General features: G+C 42.7%; 2 protein-coding genes across 3 annotated transcripts in view; one reads left to right on the forward strand and one right to left on the reverse strand.

Annotated features, from left to right (window-relative positions):
- Positions 1–20,000, reverse strand: part of LOC135096978 (uncharacterized) — a 21,954-nt gene that overhangs the window by 1,189 nt on the left and 765 nt on the right. The window contains exons 2-4 of one of the 2 annotated variants that reach the window (XM_063998741.1): positions 19,405–19,506; positions 6,033–6,133; positions 1–2,612 (exon numbers count right to left, since the gene is read on the reverse strand). The exon at positions 1–2,612 is cut by the window's left edge and continues 1,189 nt beyond it. In XM_063998741.1, coding sequence (XP_063854811.1) covers positions 1–2,604 — 2,604 coding nt within the window. In that variant the 5' untranslated portion in view covers positions 2,605–2,612; positions 6,033–6,133; positions 19,405–19,506. Of the gene's footprint in view, positions 2,613–6,032; positions 6,134–14,693; positions 16,322–19,404; positions 19,507–20,000 lie in introns of those variants that run through there. The other variant, XM_063998740.1, reaches the window with a different exon arrangement.
- LOC135096973 (histidine-rich glycoprotein-like) overlaps positions 15,468–20,000 on the forward strand; it is a 7,368-nt gene continuing 2,835 nt past the window's right edge. Inside the window, exons 1-2 of the mRNA XM_063998736.1 lie at positions 15,468–16,092; positions 16,754–16,989. Coding sequence (XP_063854806.1) covers positions 15,468–16,092; positions 16,754–16,989 — 861 coding nt within the window. The remainder of the gene's footprint in view (positions 16,093–16,753; positions 16,990–20,000) is intronic.

The following is a 20,000-nucleotide window of genomic DNA, read 5'->3' on the forward strand; positions in this document are numbered from 1 at the left end:
GTCGACTCGAGCCTCGTTGGTGGTGTTGGCTGTTCTGTAGCGCAGGTGCTCGCTGTCTAGCGGCAGGAGGGTCGTTTCAGTGGAGACATCGTGGCACACCTCCCTGAGCATGCTGGCGGTCAGATCTCTCACCTCATCGTGCCTGATACATACGAATCCCCCCTTTTTGCACGTCATGGTGTGGTTGACGTCATTGGGGGAGCCACAGACACAGGTAATGGGGAGTCCTTCCATCGGCCAGCCGCACCTCAGAGCAATGGCGTCGACAAATTCTTGTTTGTTGAGGCTGAAGCCCTTCGCTCTGATGGGCAGTGACGTTAGCCAGTTAGAGGCTCCCGTTTCCTGTGCAGTGAGGATTTTTCTCACTGTGGTTGCAGGCAGGATGTTTATCAGGTCTTCGAGACAGTTTCGTTGATGTTGTTGCCTATCTCTAGATATAGTTCGTCCTTGCTCAGTGACTGCACTTTGGGCTATTTCACCATGTGCGTCCTGAGCAATGATCTTCTCTGTGAGGGACCTGGTGAGCTTGAGGGAGTTGAGGTTCTCCACAGTCGCCAACTTCTCAGGGGAGGTGATTCCCATCCCGCCCAGTCTTGGTGGAAGTTCGAGCAGCGCCCTTTCCCCATCTCCGATGGTGTGGGATCTCAGTAACGCTGGGAGGAAGGTGTTCCTTATCGAGACCTCCAGTGGTGCAAGGAGAGGGCTGATGCCTGGGATGGTGCGCATGGCGAATCTCCAACGATGCTGCAAGCCGTGGGTGTAGGCGGAGTAGGCTGCATGAGGCTCAGTCCTGGCCATGTCAGACAGGACTTCCACCTCATGTATCCACTCCTTCACCTTTTCTCCTATGTACTCCTTCTTGAACTCCTCTGTTCCGATGACAGCACCCAGATGCCGTTGTCCATCCTTTGTTATTATAACTCCACTGCCACTGAAGCTATCCACTGCACTGTCATAGTGTTCAGGCTTTACAATAAGGACGGACTTAGCGGCATTGGGTGTGTACCCTATGATGGGACCATTGTCGTTCACTAAGCCCCACCATTTTTTCAAGTCTGTTATTTTGCCGGCCCCTGACAGGTCATCCGCGTACGCCACTTGCTTCACACTCGTTTTCTCATATGAGATAACTTGTTGCAGCACTGAAAGTCCGAGGGCGTACATCGCCATGGCCACTGGGTCACCTTGTGTTGTCCCTTCCATGGACTTTAACACCTTAACACTATTACCACTATTACTACATATGTACAAATCCGAGGGGTCACTATATGTGTTTTCTACATATTGTGCCAGAGAGGGACATTTTACTCGAATGTTGTGAAGCATTGTTTTTCTGTTAATAGTGTTGAAAGCGTTTTTGGCGTCCACTAATAACACCACTTCACAATTGTCTTCACTGAACATTTCCCTCATAGCGTGGATGGCGGCTTCCCCTCCTGCCTGCTGTCCTGCACATACTTGCAGGTTCCCCGCTGCCCTCCTTACGTCGTCCTTGACCACCGTCATGACGCATTTACCCCCGATGCGTCTTATCACCTCGCCGATGCCAATTGGTCTGCATCCCGGCTTTTTGTCCAGCGGAATTAATCGGCATGCTGTGAGAGCCTCGACGTGGTGACAATTTGTGGTGGCAAGCTTCCTCGCCAGTGCTGCCAGGGCGCCGCATAGGTCGTTAGCGGCGCTGCCACAGAGTGCGCCGCTCAACAGGCGACGCCACCCTCTAGCGTCTAGTCCTGAGGGACCAGCACTGCCGTGTGTCTGGAGAGACTTCTTCCAGATCATCTCTCCAGTTATCACCTCGTAGATGACATCATTGGGCTTGCGGAAAGGCCCCTGCATCCTGAGGCCCTCCTCGTCACTGGGGGGAGGATGTTTTTCCTTCAGCAGGTGGATGGTTTCCCTGGTGAGGGGCAACACTCCACCTGACTGCTGTTCATTAAGTGCCTGCAGAGCCCTGGACACCTGTCCTTGCCGCATATTGCCAGCGAAATTACGGGCTTTGTCTTCCTGCCCTTGTTGGTTTCCTGATGGCCTTGGCAGCCTCTTCTGGATGGCTCGGGCTTCCTCCAGGAGCTCATCCAGTTGGTTGTTCTGCCATAGACCCACTCTTCTTGCGACGGCTTTCACGTTTTCCGCCGCCTTCGCATTTCTATGTGTCTTTTGAAAGAAGAGTTTTGGCAGTGTGAAGAATAATTTCATCGCATACGGTGCGAGGGGTGACTCTTGTAAGTAACTGTTGAGGAGGATGACCATCTCTTGTACAATTTTGTTGGTGGCTGCACACTTTGGTGGATCGAACAGATGACATGTCGACCACCCAACTAATTCTGTGTAAGTGTTGTTCACCCACATGGTTGTTTCTTCTTCTGTTAGTCCTTTCCAGACTAAGTTTCTCCTCCCGTTTGTATGTCTTGCGGCGTACACATTGTGTTGCGGTAGCGATGGGGCGTGTTGTGACGGTGTTGATGGCAGGGCAGCCTCCTCCCATCTCTGTCCCCATCGTTCGCTCTTGTTCCTCATCCTGCTGGGATTCCTGGCTGTCCCCTGGCTCCTCCTCCCTCTCACTGCCCTGGTGGTCACGTCCCAGGGGGTTTTGGCATCCATCTCCCTTTCTACAATTTATACACTTTTTGTTTTGTCTCACACATTGACAATTAACACATCTGTGTTTCTCTTTTGTACACTGACAGCATCTTCTTTGTGCATGTGGGTTAGACATTGTATTAATAACATGACATTATTAGAGAGAGAGAGAGAGAGAGAGAGAGAGAGAGAGAGAGAGAGAGAGAGAGAGAGAGAGAGAGAGAGAGAGAGAGAGAGAGAGAGAGAGAGAGAGAGAGAGAGAGAGAGAGAGAGTGAAGGAGGGAGGGGAGGGGAAGAGGTAGGAGGGAGGGAGGGAGAGAGAAGGGAAGCAGGGGGAGAGGGAGGGTAAAGGGAGGGGTAGGAGGGAAGGGGAATAGGGGAAGGGAAAGTGACAACAGAGAGAGAGAGAGAGAGAGAGAGAGAGAGAGAGAGAGAGAGAGAGAGAGGGAAGTGAAGGAGGGAAGGAGGGAGGGTAGGGGAAGAGGTAGGAGGGAGGAGGGAGAGAGAAGGGAAGCCGGGGGAGAGGGAGGGGTAGGAGAGAGGGGAAATAGGGGAAGGGAAAGTGACAAAGTGACAACAGAGAGAGAGAGAGAGAGAGAGAGAGAGAGAGAGAGAGAGAGAGAGAGAGAGAGAGAGAGAGAGAGAGAGAGAAGTATGAGGGAGGGGGATGAGAGAGATAGGGAGAGAGAAGGGAAGGAAGGAGGGAGGGATGGTAGAGGGAGAGGTAAGAGGGAGGAGGAGTAGGGGAGGGGGAGGCGACAACACAGAGAGAGAGAGAGAGAGAGAGAGAGAGAGAGAGAGAGAGAGAGAGAGAGAGAGAGAGAGAGAGAGAGAGAGAGAGAGAAGGGAAGGAGGGAGGGAGGGAGGGTAGAGGGAGGAGAAGGAGGGGAATAGGGGAGGGGAAAGTGATAGCAGAGAGAGAGAGAGAGAGAAAGAGATAGAGAGATGAGGGAAGAGAGAGAGAGAGAGAGAGAGAGAGAGAGAGAGAGAGAGAGAGAGAGAGAGAGAGAGAGAGAGAGAGAGAGAGAGAGAGAGAAACATTTATGGTAAATATGGGACTTAGATATGTATTACAGGCACTTTACTCAGTATTCCCTACAAAGTTTAGCGGCAGTAGTAGTGGCAACAGCCGTCTTAGGAGTACCGTTACAACAGTTAAAGAGTGATAGTATATTACTACTGAAAATTTAATGAAGATCTGTAATTTTGGGTACTCACGTGGTGTGCATGGCTCCAATAAAATTAAACGGAAAGATTTATACCTAGTATTATAACAGAGATATCAGTCTATAATATATAGTAAGATTTATGTAGAAATATATGGAGTTGGTGGCACCTGTATCCCCGACGGAGAGTGGATGGGCAGCCGCGCGGGCTGCTCGGAGTTTTCCCTACGTGATTTATCACCTGATAACCCTTCCGACCTAGTTCGACCCTTTCAACGGTCGCTCCGTGACGCTCACAACAACCACTGATTTCAGAGTATGATAAATCAATTTTTTTCACGTGATTTATACGAGTATTGACACTGATATTACACTGGGCCCACCCTCTCCACTTCACTCATCTCTGTGTCTTTTGTCACAAAATTTCACAAAGTTTTAACCTTAAAAATACACCTTAATCACGGAGCCACACACCCACACGTCTTACCCCTACCAAGCCACCACTACTGCTACTACTACTACTACTACTACTACTACTACTACTACTACTACTACTACTACTACTGCTATTACTACTACTACTACTACTGTTACTACTATCACTGCTATTACTATTAATACTGCTACTACTACTATTACTTTCACATCTACTACTACTAGGACTACTACTACTATTACCAGTACTACTACTTCTACTAGTACTACAACAACAAGAACTACTACTACTACTACTACTACTACTACTACTACTACTACTACTTACTACTACTACTAGTACTACTACTACTACTTCTACTACTTTTACTAACTACTACTACTGCTACTACTACTACCACTAATGTGATTACTTATACTACTACTATTGTTACTACTACTGCTACTATTACTACTAATACTGCTACTATTACTATTACTTTTACAACTACTACTATTAAAACTACTAATACTATTACCAGTACTACTACTGCTTCTACTACTACATGTACTACTACTACTACTACTACTACTACTACTACTACTACTACTACTACTTCTACTACTATTACAACAACAACAACAACAACTACTACTACTACTACTACTACTACTACTACTACTACTACTACTACTACTACTACTTCTACTACTACTAGTACTTTTTTTTTTTAACATTAATTTAATAATACCTCCACCCCATGTTTATTGATGTGTCATTTAGGGGCTCCATTACTTGGAGGTCATTAGCCCCAGCTCTCGCTAATGACTGTGGCATCCAACCATATCTAATACTCTATAATATAAAACATTAGTTGTTAACTATAAATTCACTGTACCTCTACTCTATCTACTCTTATGCCACTCTCCACCACTGTAGCCTCGCAGTCGAGGCCTCCTAAGTCTGCAGGTATGGGAGTGGAATGCCTTGTCCCCCTGAGACACAGGAGGGCAGATCTGAGGAGGGAGAATGAGAGACGGCACCTCATCCATGCGACGACATGGCTCCTTGGCTGGTGCTTCTTTTCTGCCATTAGGTCGGCTAGTCTTGAGTAGAAGCACTGAGCCTTGGAGCCCATCCCGCCAGATGTGGTGAAGACCAGAGGTGTGAAGCTGCCCTGGTCAACGTGTTGGATTCTCTCCCCATACGCTCGGATCTTCTCCTGCTCATTCTTGCGGTGGGCGGCCTCCAGGGAGAGTTCGTGGTGACAGGCGGCCATCGGGTCAAAGATCCGTATGTCCATGAATGCTTTCTGTCCCCTTGTCCAGAACCCTCGTACTACTACTACTACTGCTACTACTACTACTACTACTACTACTACTACTACTACTAAAACTAATAGTACTACTAATACAATTAGTAATAACAATATAAAACAATAAAATAATAGTGATGATGATGATGATGGTGGTGATGATGATGGTGCTGATGATGATGATGGTGGTGATGAGGATGGTGCTGATGATGATGAAAGGACGGTGATGATAAGGAAGAAAGACTTTAAAGATGTTTATGATGATAATGATAACTATAATTATAGAATAATATAACAAGGAAATAAAGGTGAAAAGTTATGATAATAATAATTATTTGTTTCATAATTATTATTTTTTTGTGGTGAAAACGATGATATATAGGTAATTAAAAAAATACCATTACTTCTTCTACTATCATTATTATCATTATTATTATTATTATTATTATTATTATTATTATTATTATTATTATTATTATTATTATTATCATCATTATTATTATCATTCTTATTATTATTATTAAAAAAAATAATGATAGCGCTCCCTCCTTACCGCTGTTGGGTGGTGTTGAATTGCCTCAAGAAATTCTTTCACGAGGTGATGTGGATTGGATGCCATGGTGGGATGTGGGGCGTGTGTTGCTCTGAGGTAACCTGCCAGTAGACACAGAGACAGATCACACAACATGTACATTCTAGAGCACTGGTGTCGCCTGAATCACCTGCACCACAGCCTTGGCCACTCTCAGGTGTCCAAGCTACAACACACCAGTCCTTTCGATTCATGTTTTCTTAAGGTCATGCACCCTCTAGTGACTTCTTTTTTTTTTTTTTTAATAAACGTGCTCTCTCTCTCTCTCTCTCTCTCTCTCTCTCTCTCTCTCTCTCTCTCTCTCTCTCTCTCTCTCTCTCTCAGATCGATAAAAAAAAGGTCTTTTATGTAGTTGTATGACTCAGAATATGTAACTGAATGTAGTGTCTCTATTTTGAATAAAGAATAGCTACTCATTCATAAATCATTGTTATATACTGTTACGATCGCTACTCACTTACGATCGTACGATCCCGGTTATCTCTCCAAGAAAGTGGACGGAACACTGATCCAGGAAAGTTTTAAAGGTCTGGATTTTTAAAGGCTTCGAGTGCCTACCCGACCTATCGCTAATCGCTAGAGTTACACCCTCTCATTGTACGCTTACCTTAACGCAGCACACCTGGAATCACCTCAAATACCAGATCAGTGTTGGGGGGTAGAAAATACGATTGTTCTATGTTACAACCACATATATTGATACTAATGATAATTCACAAGCAACATGAGGTAGTACACGTTAATATATGACGTTCTCGTCACTTCACACAGGACCACAACCCATTTACACCTCCACCGCCCACTCCTCCACCACCCACTGAATTATTTCCCTCATCCGCCGGAATTTACTCAGACGCCATCACCGCGTCCCCAAACGATAATTCCCATATTTCCTCTCCTCACACCTCACAAGACGTGACGTCCCTGAGAGACGCCTCCTCTCCGTTCTACCTCACGACCTAAGGCGCTCTGTCTTCCCCTCCTTGGAATGTGTTGTTGCCCGCTCAATCTCCCCTTGTTTCAACACATCTCCACCTCAAAATATTTCCTCCCTTATACATAAAAAGATATAGAGAACTTAAGTTATGAAGAGAATAATACTACATGATATAAAATGAGTAAATAAGCCTTACACTAACTTATAACCAATATTAAGAATAATGTCCGCAAGGCAGGTAACCGGAACATGGGGGACACTAAGAAAACGTGTTCCTTTTCAAGGTAGACTCCGTCAATAAGATGACAATACATGCTAATTGTAGAAAACAAAATGTCACTCCTGAAATTCAAATAAAAACATACATAATGAAGAAAACAGAAAGAAAAAGGAGCACACTGAAAAACAAAAGAAAGGATATTGAAAATAAAAGCCAACACACACAAATTTACCGCAGGTCCCTTGCTGTGCTCAGAACCCAGCCAGTCCCAACAGGCGGACAACAGACAGGCTGTTCAAAGAGAGGTACCATCTCACCCCTCTGGATCAGGGAAACGGCATTGTAAAAACACCCAAGTGACACACACACACACACACACACACACACACACACACACACACACACACACACACACACACACACACACACACACACACACACACACACACACACCTGTCCTTTGTAAGTAAACGACAGACCGAGGATGTTCAGTGTCGAAGAGGATGACACTCAACTGTCCCCCTCTTCTACACTGAACATCCTCGGTCTGTCCTTTACTTATAATCTGAACTGGACACTTCACATCTCCTCTCTAGCTAAAACAGCTTCTATGAAGTTAGGTGCTCTGAGATGTCTCCGCCAGTTTTTCTTACCCCTCCAGCTGCTAACTTAATTTTGTTTGTTTTTTTTTAAATTTAATTGATTGATTGTTTATTGTCCAGAGTAGCATTTTTTTTTTTTTTTACAGAGAAGAAGCATTACATGATTAATGGGGCACTAGCCCGCTGAGCCGAGGCTCCCTAGCAGACAGAGGAGTGATATACATATAAATGCAACTTATATAGAGGGCAGGGCAACAATACAAATCATATAGAACAGTAGAAAATAAATAATATTATTGCACCATTTTTTAGGAGCTAATATCCTTAAGATAAGTAATGTTTGTAACAAGCTACATCATTCATGTGTACAAAAAATACTAAAACTTTAATACAGATCCTAGTTTTGACTTAGACTACTAAATAGGAACTTTTTCATTTTACTTTTGAAAATATTGAAAAAACTTTTTTTTTTTTTTTCTATCGTCAGGCAATACGTTCCATACTTTAGGAGCAACACAGTGTGTGGAAAAATGTATACAGACTAGTTCTTGCTTGTGGGCAAATCATATTATTATGATTTCCTCGGGTACCTTGGCTATGGTGGAATACATTAGACATTATGCTATTTGAATCATTACCATTAACATTATTATATATGGTCAGCGCTATGAAATATTTCTTTAAGAGGTCAAAAGTTAGTATATTTAAGTCCTTAAACAGTAAGTCGGTGGAGTCGTATTTACTTTTAAAGACAATGGTTCTTGCTATTTTCCTTTGTGCTACAAAGACATCATTCACAACCGTAGGCCAAGTACAGCCACAGATCGATGAACAGTTAATAAGGTATGGATAACATAATTAATGATATAAGCTGCGTAAGGCTTCACTTGTTACATTGTACCTAATTCTGAATAAAATTCCACAAGTTTTTGATAAGTTTGAGCACACCGACTGTATATGCTTTTTCCAGTTAAAATTTTCATCAATAATAACTCCTAAAAATTTTGTAGAAGAAACATGATTAAGCTTAGCCTCCATAGGAAACTGTTCCGAAATTACTGACAACAGAGCGTCTTTGAAACAATATGAAGTTAGTTTTATTAATGTTTACTGTTAATTTATTTGCGGTTACCCATTTGAATATGTTATGCAATTCTTGAGTTAATTTTACATTTAAGTTACACAAATCATTATCTGTTAGAAGAAGGCGTGTATCATCGAGAAATAGAACGTAACTAAGCATATCACTAACATTACATTTATCATTGATGTATATCAGAAATAATATAGGACCTAATATAGAACCTTGTGGCACACCTTAATAATAGTTTTTTTTTTTTATTTGACATTTAATTGTTACAAAATACAGACTGTTTCCTACCTGACAGGTAACTAGCAAACAATTTTAGTGGTAATCCTCTAACTCCAATGTTTTCTAGCTTGTCTAATAATATGTTATGATCAATAGAGTGAAATGCTTTACTCAGATCAAGAAAACCCCTACTACATGGTTCTTTCTCTCCATATTCTTGTATATTTCACTTGTAAACTTCAGTATTGCTGTTTCTGTGGATTTATTTTTTGCGGAATCCAAACTGATTGCTTGAAAGCAGGTTGAAAGATTCTATTAATGCAGTCAGTCTCTTTGCTATTGCTTTTTCAAGTATTTTGTACAATGTCCTTATCCGTCCATGTATGGAGTATGCTTCACGTGTCTGGGGGGGTTCCACTCATACTGCTCTTCTAGACAGGGTGGAATCAAAAGCTTTTCGTCTCATCAACTCCTCTTCTCTAACTGACTGTCTTCAGCCTCTCTCTCATCTCCGCAATGCTGCATCTCTAGCTGTCTTCTACCGCTATTTTCATGCTAACTGCTCTTCTGATCTTGCTAACTGCATGCCTCCCCTCCTCCCGCAGCCTCGCTGCACAAAACTTTCTTCTTTTTCTCACCCCTTATTCTGTCTACCTCTCTAATGCAAGAGTTAACTAGTATTCTCAATCATTCATCCCTTTCTCTGGTAAACTCTGGAGCTCCTTACTTGTTTTTGCATTTCCACCTTCCTATGACCTGAATTCCTTCAAGAGGGAGGTTTCAAGACACTTCTCCACCAATTTTTTTTACTACCGCTTTGGACCATTTTTGGGGACTGGCATCTCAGTGGGCTTTTTTTTTTATTTGATTTTTGTTATCCTTGGCCAGTGTTCCTCCTACATAAAAAAAAAAAAAAAAATCAAACACACACACACACACACACACACACACACACACACACCGTGTTGTGTAGAGGTTAGCACGCTCGGCTAACAACCAAGAAGGCCTGGGTTCGAATCCCGGGCGCGCCGAGGCAAATGGGCGAACCTCTTAATGTGTAGCCCCTATTCACTTAGCAGCAAGTAGGTATGGGATGTAACCTGAGGGCCTGTAACCTCGCTGTTCTGGTGTGTGGTGTGTCAGTGGTCTCAGTCCTACCCAAAAGATCTGCCACTATGAACTCTGAGCTCCTTCTGTAGCGGAATGGCTGGCTGGAAGATCAGCAGACGACCATACATGAATCACACACACACACACACACACACACACACACACACACACACACACAAATCAACATGGACAAACGCACACACACATACACAAAGACATGGACACACACACACACACACACACACACACACACATACAGAGGAGGAGGCAGTACACAGGAGGAGGCAGTAAGCACCTGCCGAAACGATAATTACTCCCAGTGAGGTGTGCAGCACTGTTCAGGGTGTGCTGTGAACTTATCACTAAGCCCAGCTGTGACCTCACTGAACGTTTCCCTTTGTGTCTCACAACACAAGGGGGGCAGTCACAGCCTGCCCTCTAAAGACAACTCTCTTCCTCCACACAAAACTACAAGCACCTAATAACACACACACCCTTCACTCAAAATTTCAAAATTATCATGGCGACTCCTACACCAGCCTCGGAGTCCCCATCTGAGGAGGTGACCACAAATGTCCCCAGGTCGGACTGCCCTTCTGACAACGACCTTAAGTGTCTTGACACCCCCCCCTCAACTTTTTCTTCATTAACTTCTGCAACAATCGCGGTCTAAGATCTAATTTTCAATCTGTAGAACACCACCTCTCCTCTTCTAAACCTCATCTTCTTTTCATCACTGGAACTCAGGTGTCTGACACAATTGACAGTAGCCCCTTTTCTGTTCCCTCCTACTTTCTCTATCCTCATTTTCGATCCAAAGCTGGATGTAGCGTTAATGTGCGCAATGACTTAACCTGCTCTTGTGCTCACGCTCTTGAACCTTCCGAGTTTTCCAACACCTGGCTACGACTACAGAGTCACTCTCAAACTAAATTTGTTGATGCTGTATATCTCTGACCTAACTCCTCTGACTATAAGAAATTCTTTGACTACTTAACTTCCAAAGTGGAGCACATTATGACCCTCTTCCCTTTTGCAGAGATCTCCATTCTTGGAGACTTCAATGTTCACCACCAGCTTTGGCTTTCCTCTCCCTTCACTGACCATCCTGGTGAACTAGCCTACAACTTTGCTATCCTCCATGACCTAGAGCAATTGGTGCAACACCCTATTTGTATTCCTGACTGTCTTGGAGATACACCCAACATTCTTGATCTTTTCTTGACCTCTAATCTTTCTGCTTATGCTGTCACCCTTTCTTCTCCATTGGGCTCCTCCGATCACAATTTCATATCTTCTTATCGCTCCAATCCCTCCTCAGGATCCCCATAAGCGGAGGTGCCGCTGGCGATTTGCTTATGTTAGTTGGGGCGACCTGAAGAGGAATTTTGCTGATTTTCCTTGGAATGACTACTGCTTCCGTGTCGGAGACCCGTCTTTGTGTGCTGAGCGCATAACAGAGGTGATAGTGTCTGGCATGGAGGCATAAATTCCTCACTCTTTTCCTCGACCTTCCAAACCTTGGTTCACCAAAGCTTGTTCTCGTGCTATACATGATAGAGAGGTGGTTCATAAAAGGTACTTAAGCCTTTCATCACCAGAATCTCATGCACTTTAAAACTTTGTATGGAACCATGCCAAGTCTGTTCTCCAACTAACTAAAAACTCCTTCATTAACAGAAAGTGTCAAAATCTTTCAAGATCTAACTCCCCTCGTGACTTCTGGCATGAAACCAAAAATATCCCTAATAACTTTGCTTCTTCTTCTTCTTTCCCTCCTTTATTTCAACCAGATGGCACCACTGTTATCACATCAATCTCTAAAGCTGAACTCTTCCCTCAAACCTTTGCTAAAAACTCTACCTTGGACGATTCTGGACTTGCTCCTTCCTCTCCTCCACCCTCTGACTACTTTTTGCTACCTATTAAAATTCTTTGCAATGATGTTTTCCATACCCTTGCTAGCCTAACCCATCGGAAGGCTTATGGACCTAATGGGGTCCCTCCTATTGTTCTCCGAAACTGTGCATCTGTTCTTGCACCTTCCCTAGTCAAACTCTTTCATCTCTGTCTGTCAACATCTACCTTTCCTTCTTGCTGGAAGTTTGCCTACATTCAGCCTGTTCATAAAAATGGTGACCGTTCTAATCCCTCAAACTACCATCCTATTGCTTTAATTTCCTGTCTATCTAATTTTTTTTTTTAATATATCCTCAACAGGAAGATTTTTAAACATCTGTTACTTCACAACCTTCTATCTGATAGCCAGTATGGGTTCCGTCAAGGCCGCTCTACTGATGATCTTCTGGCTTTCCTTACTGAGTCTTTGTCATCATCCTCTTTTACAGATTTTGGTGAAACTTTTCCTGTTGCCTTGTACATATAAGAAGCTTTTGATAGAGTCTGGCACAATGCTTTGATTTCCAAACTACTCTCCTATGGCTTTTATCCTCTTTGTAACCTCATCCCAAGTTTCCTTTCTGACAGTTCTATTGCTGCTGTGGTAGACGGTTACTGTTATTCTCCTAAATCTATTAACAGTGGTGTTCCTCAGGGTTCTGTCCTGTCACCCACTCTCTTCTTATTATTCATTAGGGATCTAAACCAAACTTCTTGTCCTATCCACTCCTACGCTGATGATACATACCATCCTGCACTTTTCCATTGTCTTTTCATAGACGTCCAACCTTTCAGGAAGTAAACATTTCACTCAGGAAAGCCACAGAATGCCTGACATCTGATCTTTTTAAAATTTGTAATAGGGCCTGAGCAAACTTGGTATTGTTCAGTGCCTCAAAAAACTCAATTCCTCCATCTATCAACTTGACACAACCTTCCAGACAACTATCTCCTCTTCTTCAATGACACTCAACTGCCCTCCTCTTCTACACTGAACATCCTCGGTCTGTCTTTTATTTATGATCTGAACTGGAAACTTCACATCTCATCTCTAGTTAAAACATCATCTATAAAATTAGGTGTTCTGAGACGTCTCCGCCAGTTTTTCTCCCCCACCCTCAGATACTAACTCTGTACAAGGGCCTTATCCGTCCATGTATGGAGTATGCTTTACTTCTCTGAGGCAGAGCGTTCCACTCATACCGCACTTCTAGACAGGGTGGAATCAAAATTATTTCGTCTCATCAACTCCTCTCCTCTCAGTGACTGTCTTCAGCCTCCCTCTCATCGCCGCAGTGTTGCATCTCTAGCTGTCTTCTTCCGCTTTTTCCATGCTAACTGCTCTTCTGATCTTGCTAACTGCATGCCTCCCCTTCTCCCACGGCCTCGCTGCACAAGACATTCTTCTTTCTCTCACCCCTATTCTGTCCATCTCTCTAATGCAAGAGTTAACCAGTATTCTCAATCATTTATCCCTCTCTCTACTCCCTGCCTCCTTCTGTATTTCCACCTTCCTATGACTTAAATTCATTCAAGTGGGAGGTTTCAAGACACTTATCCTTCAATTTTTGTCTACCACTTTCTACCCTTTTCTGGGACTGATACATCACTGGGCTTTTATTTATTTATTTATTTATTTTTTTATTGGATTTTTGTCGTTCTCGGCCAGTGTCCCAACTACATTAAAAAAAAAAAAAAGTAACACACGCACCACCTACCTTCCTTCACAAACGATGCAGCCCGCTAATATTTGAGGCTCTATTTTTAAATCAATACAAAAATTAAATTTCAAAACGGATGAAATATATTATCTAAAGACTTACAGGTGCGTGGGAGTAGGCTTAGGTGTTTGGGAACGGTGCAGCCTGCAGACACTGAGACACATGTACTGACCGAGGCCGAGCCAGTGACAACAACAAACCGGTTTGTTGTTGTTCGTCAGGCTAGAATCGGCACATGAACAAGACACGTTCAGTTAGTCACGACACCCCCGCACTCCACCACCCCCCACATCTCTCTCTCTCTCTCTCTCTCTCTCTCTCTCTCTCTCTCTCTCTCTCTCTCTCTCTCTCTCTCTCATGACGCTGAATATCAGTAGATTTCTCGGTAGGTCTGATCGAAAATCCAATATATTTGACCTTATTTTCGAAATCATTCGGTATATCGGTAGATTCATCAAATATCCAGTAGATTTTCATGTTTATCGGTAGATTTGGCAACACTGGGCCTTGACTAACGGGCCGGGGAGGGAAGGACTTCGCTCCTACCCATCCCCTGCCTCTGCCACAGCCGCGCCCATTGCCACACTCCTGCCACTTTCTCCGCCCATGCACATCATCTCGCCCACGCCCGTGCCATAACGGGGCTCGCTCAGAGCATCATCACCTATTCACATCTCCGCAACTAGTCTGTCTCTGTATTAATCTCTTAATCCCTTACACATTCTCTCTCTCTCTCTCTCTCTCTCTCTCTCTCTCTCTCTCTCTCTCTCTCTCTCTCTCTCTCTCTCTCTCTCTCTCTCTCTCTCTCTCTCTCTACTTACCCAAAACGGCTGTCAGCCTACAGCACACCTGCTTCCCTCATGTGACACCACACACACTCACATGAGAGTGCTCTACGAAACTACGTGTATCAACTCTTTCAACCTACTGCTTGAGTCACTGCATAACAGGAAAACTCTGTATGTGTGTGTGTGTGTGTGTGTGTGTGTGTGTGTGTGTGTGTGTGTGTGTGTGTGTGTGTGTGTGTGTGTGTGTGTGTGTGTGTTGTAAGGTATAATAAAGATAATAAATATGGAAAACATTATTAAATATATAGTGAACAGACAAATAAGAATAAAAGATGCAATGAGAGAGAGAGAGAGAGAGAGAGAGAGAGAGAGAGAGAGAGAGAGAGAGAGAGAGAGAGAGAGAGAGAGAGAGAGGATGTGGTGTAAGTTGCCAGCGATATACTCATAACCATAACCTGAAAAGAATGAAATCTTTGGGTCCCTTGCACTGCTGAATTAGAATGACAAGGAGGGGAAGGAGGAGGAAGCTCAGGCAAAGCTGCAGAGATGGAGGCGATTTTTTTTTTACTTGCACTGAAATTCTGTTCACACACACACACACACACACACACACACACACACACACACACACACACAAGCGCGCGCGTTATTTCCGGACATAACATCTCTCTTTATTTTTCGTTAAATTTTTTTTTCGTTTTTTCATTCAATAAGCAAATGTTAGCTGCCCTTCATTAACAGAAAACCAAGAAAGGTAACAGAAAAGGAGGAGGAACTACACACTACACTGGATCACACCACACCATAATGCACCAAACCACACTGTACCATATCACACTACACCACATTGTACCACACCACACCACAACACCACATCACTCTGTACCACACTATATCACGCAACACCACACCACTCTCCACCACACTTATCTACACCACACTGCCTCACACCACTCCATGCCCTTCCACAACACACCACACCACAATGCACCACACCACACAACACTGCTTCACTCTGCACCACACAACACTGTATCACACCACGCCATACCACACTGCATCACAGCACACCACAATGCACCACACTGCACCACACCACACCACCCTGCGTCACACCACACCACATTCCATCACACTACACCATCCCACACCACACCAAATCACACTTTACCACACCACACTGCACTGCAGCACACTACACTTCACCAACACACCACACCAGACCACACCACACCACACCACACCACACAACACCACACCACACCACACTGTGTCACGCCACATCACATCACACTACAGTACACCACGCCTCACCACATCACACCACACCACACCACACTGCACAACATCACACAACACCACAATGTACTGCACAAACCACACCACACTGAGACGTCTCCGCTAGTTTTTCTCACCTCCCCAGCTGTTGACTGTACAAGGGCCTTATCCGTCCATGTATGGAGTATGCTTCACATGTCTGCAGGGGCTCCACTCATACCGCTTTTTTAGACAGGGTGAAATCAAAACCTTTTCGTCTCATCAACTTCTCTCCTCAACTAACTTTCTTCAGCCTCTCTGTCATCGCCGCAATGTTGCATCTCTAGCTGTCTTATACCGCTATTTTCATGCTAACTGCTCTTCTGTTCATGCTAACTGCATGCCTCCCCCTCCTTCCGCGGCCTCGCTGCACAAGACTTTCTTCTTTCTCTCACCCTTATTCTGTCCACCTCTCTAATGCAAGAGTTAACCAGTATTCTCAATCATTCATCCCTTTCTCTGGTAGACTGAAACTCCCTGCCTGCTTCTGTATTTCCACCTTCCTATGACTTGAATTCCTTCAAGAGGGAGGTTTCAAGACACTTATCCTTCAATTTTTTTTACTAAGACTTCGGACCCTATTCGGTAACTGGCATCTTAGTGAGTTTTTTTTTTTTTTTTTTTTAATTTTTGTTGTCCTTAGCCAGTGTCTCTACTACATAAAAAAAAAAAAAATCACCACGTCACCAAACACTATACCACACACTAGTCAGCCAGCAGCAGTGTAGAGGATTACACAGGCCAACAAGCACATCACACTGCACACCACACACCAGCCAGTCACCCAGCAGCAGTGTACAGGATAACACAAGCCAACAAGTGCATCACACACCACACTACACTGCACACCACACACCAGCCAGTCACCCAGCAGCAACACTGTTTGGGATTACACAGGCCAACAAGCACATCACACACCACATCAACAGCCACCAATAGTGGATGGGATTACACAGTCCAGCAAGCACAGCACACACCACACTGTCGTGGTCCAAGATACTGTATGGATATGGTACATAAAAGCTACTGGAAAACTCACAAACATTTTCATATTTTAATTGGTAACTACTAATTATTTACATGTCTTACAAGTCAAAATTTCCCACTGGCATTCATCCTCAATTCGTTTAAAATTACTTGGTATCACTTTATGTCTCTTCAACATATTCATTGATCAACGCAATCAGCATGCACGAACAAAGACAATACCAGGTTCATAAACACAACTAATATTCAATCAGCACAATTAATGTTCAGTTAGAAAAACACACGTGACATCTTCCTTCACTGGTGAACTAGCCTTCAGCTTTGCTATCCTCCACGACCTAGAGCAATTGGTGCAACACCCTACTCATATTCCTGACCGTCTTGGAGATACGCCCAACATTCTTGACCTTTTCCTGACCTCTAATCCTTCTGCTTATGCTGTTACCCTCTCTTCTCCATTGGACTCTTCCAATCACAATTTCATATCTTCTTCCTATCACTCCAATCTCTCCTCAGCATCCCCCTAAGCGGAGGTGCCACTGGCGTTTTGCCTCTGCTAGTTGGGGGGGACCTGAGGAGGTATTTTGTTGATTTTCCTTGGAATGACTACTGCTTCCATGACAGAGACCCGTCTTTGTGTGCTGAACGCATAACAGAGGTGATAGTGTCTGGCACGGAGGTGTACATTCTTCATTCTTTTTCTCCACCTAATCCTTCCAAACCTTGGTTTAACGCAGCATGTTCTCGTGCTATACATGATAGAAAGGTGGCCCACAAAAGGTACTTTAGCCTTCCATCACCAGAATCTCATGCACTTTATATTTCTGCTTGGAACCATGCCAAGTCTGTTCTCCAACTAGCCAAACACTCCTTCATTAATAGAAAGTGTCAAAATCTTTCAAGATTTAACTCCCTCGTGACTTCTGGCACCTAGCCAAAATTGTCTCCAGGGCTTGTTCGTAACTCTCCTCCACCCTCTGACTATTTCATGCTACCTATTGAAAATTCTACACAATGATGTTTTCCATGCCCTCGCTGGCCTAAACCCTCGGAAGGCTTATGGACCTGAAGGAATCCCTCCTATTGTTCCATGCTTACACCTTGCCTAGTCAAACTTTTTCAACTCTGTCTGTCAACATCAACCATTCCTTTTTGCTGGAAGTTTGCCTACATTCAGCCTGTTTCTAACAATGGTGATTGTTTTAATCCTTCAAACTACCGTCCTATTGCTTTAATTTCCTGTTCGTCTAAAGTTTTTTAATCTATCCTCAACAGGAAGATTCTTAAACATCTATCACTTCACAACCTTCTATCTAATCACCACTATTGGTTCCATTAAGGCCGCTCTACTGGTGATCTTCTGGCTTTCCTTTCTGAGTCTTGGTCATCCTCTTTGAGAGATTTTGGTGAAAATTTGGCTGTTGCCTTGGATGTATCTGGCACAAAGCTTTGATTTCTAAACTACCTTCCTACGGCTTCTATCCTTCTCTCTATAACTTCATCTAAAGTTTCCTTTCTGACCGTTGTATTGCTGCTGTGGTAGACGGTCATCTCCTAAATCTATTAACAGTAGTGTTCCTCAGGGTTTTGTACTCTCACCCTCTCTCTTCCTATTATTTATCAATGATTTTCTAAACCAAACATCTTGTCCTATCCACTTCCATGCTGCACTTCCATTCCCTGCACTTTTCCATGTCTTTTCATAGACATCCAACTCTTCAGGAAGTAAACAGTTCATGCAAGGAAGCCACGGAATGCCTCACTTCTGATCTTTCTAAACTTTCTAATTGGAGCAGAGCAAACTTGGTATTGTTCAATGCCTGAAAAACTCAATTCCTCCAACTATCAACTCAACACAACCTTCCACATATATATATATATATATATATATATATATATATATATATATATATATATATATATATATATATATATATATATATATATATATATATATATATATATATATATATATATACATATATATATATATATATATATATATATATATATATATATATATATATATATATATATATATATATATATATATATATATATATATATATAAATATATATATATATATATATATATATATATATATATATATATATATATATATATATATATATATATATATATATATATATATATATATATATATATATATATATATATATATATATTATATATATATATATATATATATATATATATATATATATATATATATATATATATATATATATATATACTCGTATATATATATATATATATATATATATATATATATATATATATATATATATATATATATATATATATATATATATATATATATATATATATATATATATATATAATATATATATATAATATATATATATATATATATATATATATAATATTTTTTTTGCAACAGTGATGAGTGCAACACACCTTGGTTGAGGGTTCCTGCCTCTGTTTTGGTGGCCTTCTTTGAGGCTGCCCTGCCTCTGTCTTGCTGGCTTCCTTCACGCTGTTTGCCTCTCTGCTGCTTCCCTGGAATGTCAAATAAATCTTTTAGCAATAAAAGCCGTGTTGGGGCAACAAGGCGCCTGTAACACACACACACGCCAGGATGCTTGTTGTTGGTGTTGTGGGAGAGTGTGTCAAGCCAAGGGTGGTGATAGTGACGTGTGCTTCATGTGCCTCACGGCTTACAAACAATAATGTAACTTGCACTCCCGTGACCTTGAGCACCAGCTCCTGCTGGCGGCCACTCACTGCTGCCAAGTGTACGATGACCTTGCTCCTCTTCATAATGGAAACTGAGGCACTACTTCTACTACTACATCTACTAGGAGAGAGAGAGAGAGAGAGAGAGAGAGAGAGAGAGAGAGAGAGAGAGAGAGAGAGAGAGAGAGAGAGAGAGAGAGAGAGAAGCATATACCTCACACACTCCATCACGTTCCACTATTTCATCCTTTCCCATATCACGATCTGGCACTCTCTCTCTCTCTCTCTCTCTCTCTCTCTCTCTCTCTCTCTCTCTC

This window comes from Scylla paramamosain, unplaced genomic scaffold (assembly GCF_035594125.1).
Source record: "Scylla paramamosain isolate STU-SP2022 unplaced genomic scaffold, ASM3559412v1 Contig10, whole genome shotgun sequence".
Lineage (NCBI taxonomy): Eukaryota > Metazoa > Arthropoda > Malacostraca > Decapoda > Portunidae > Scylla > Scylla paramamosain.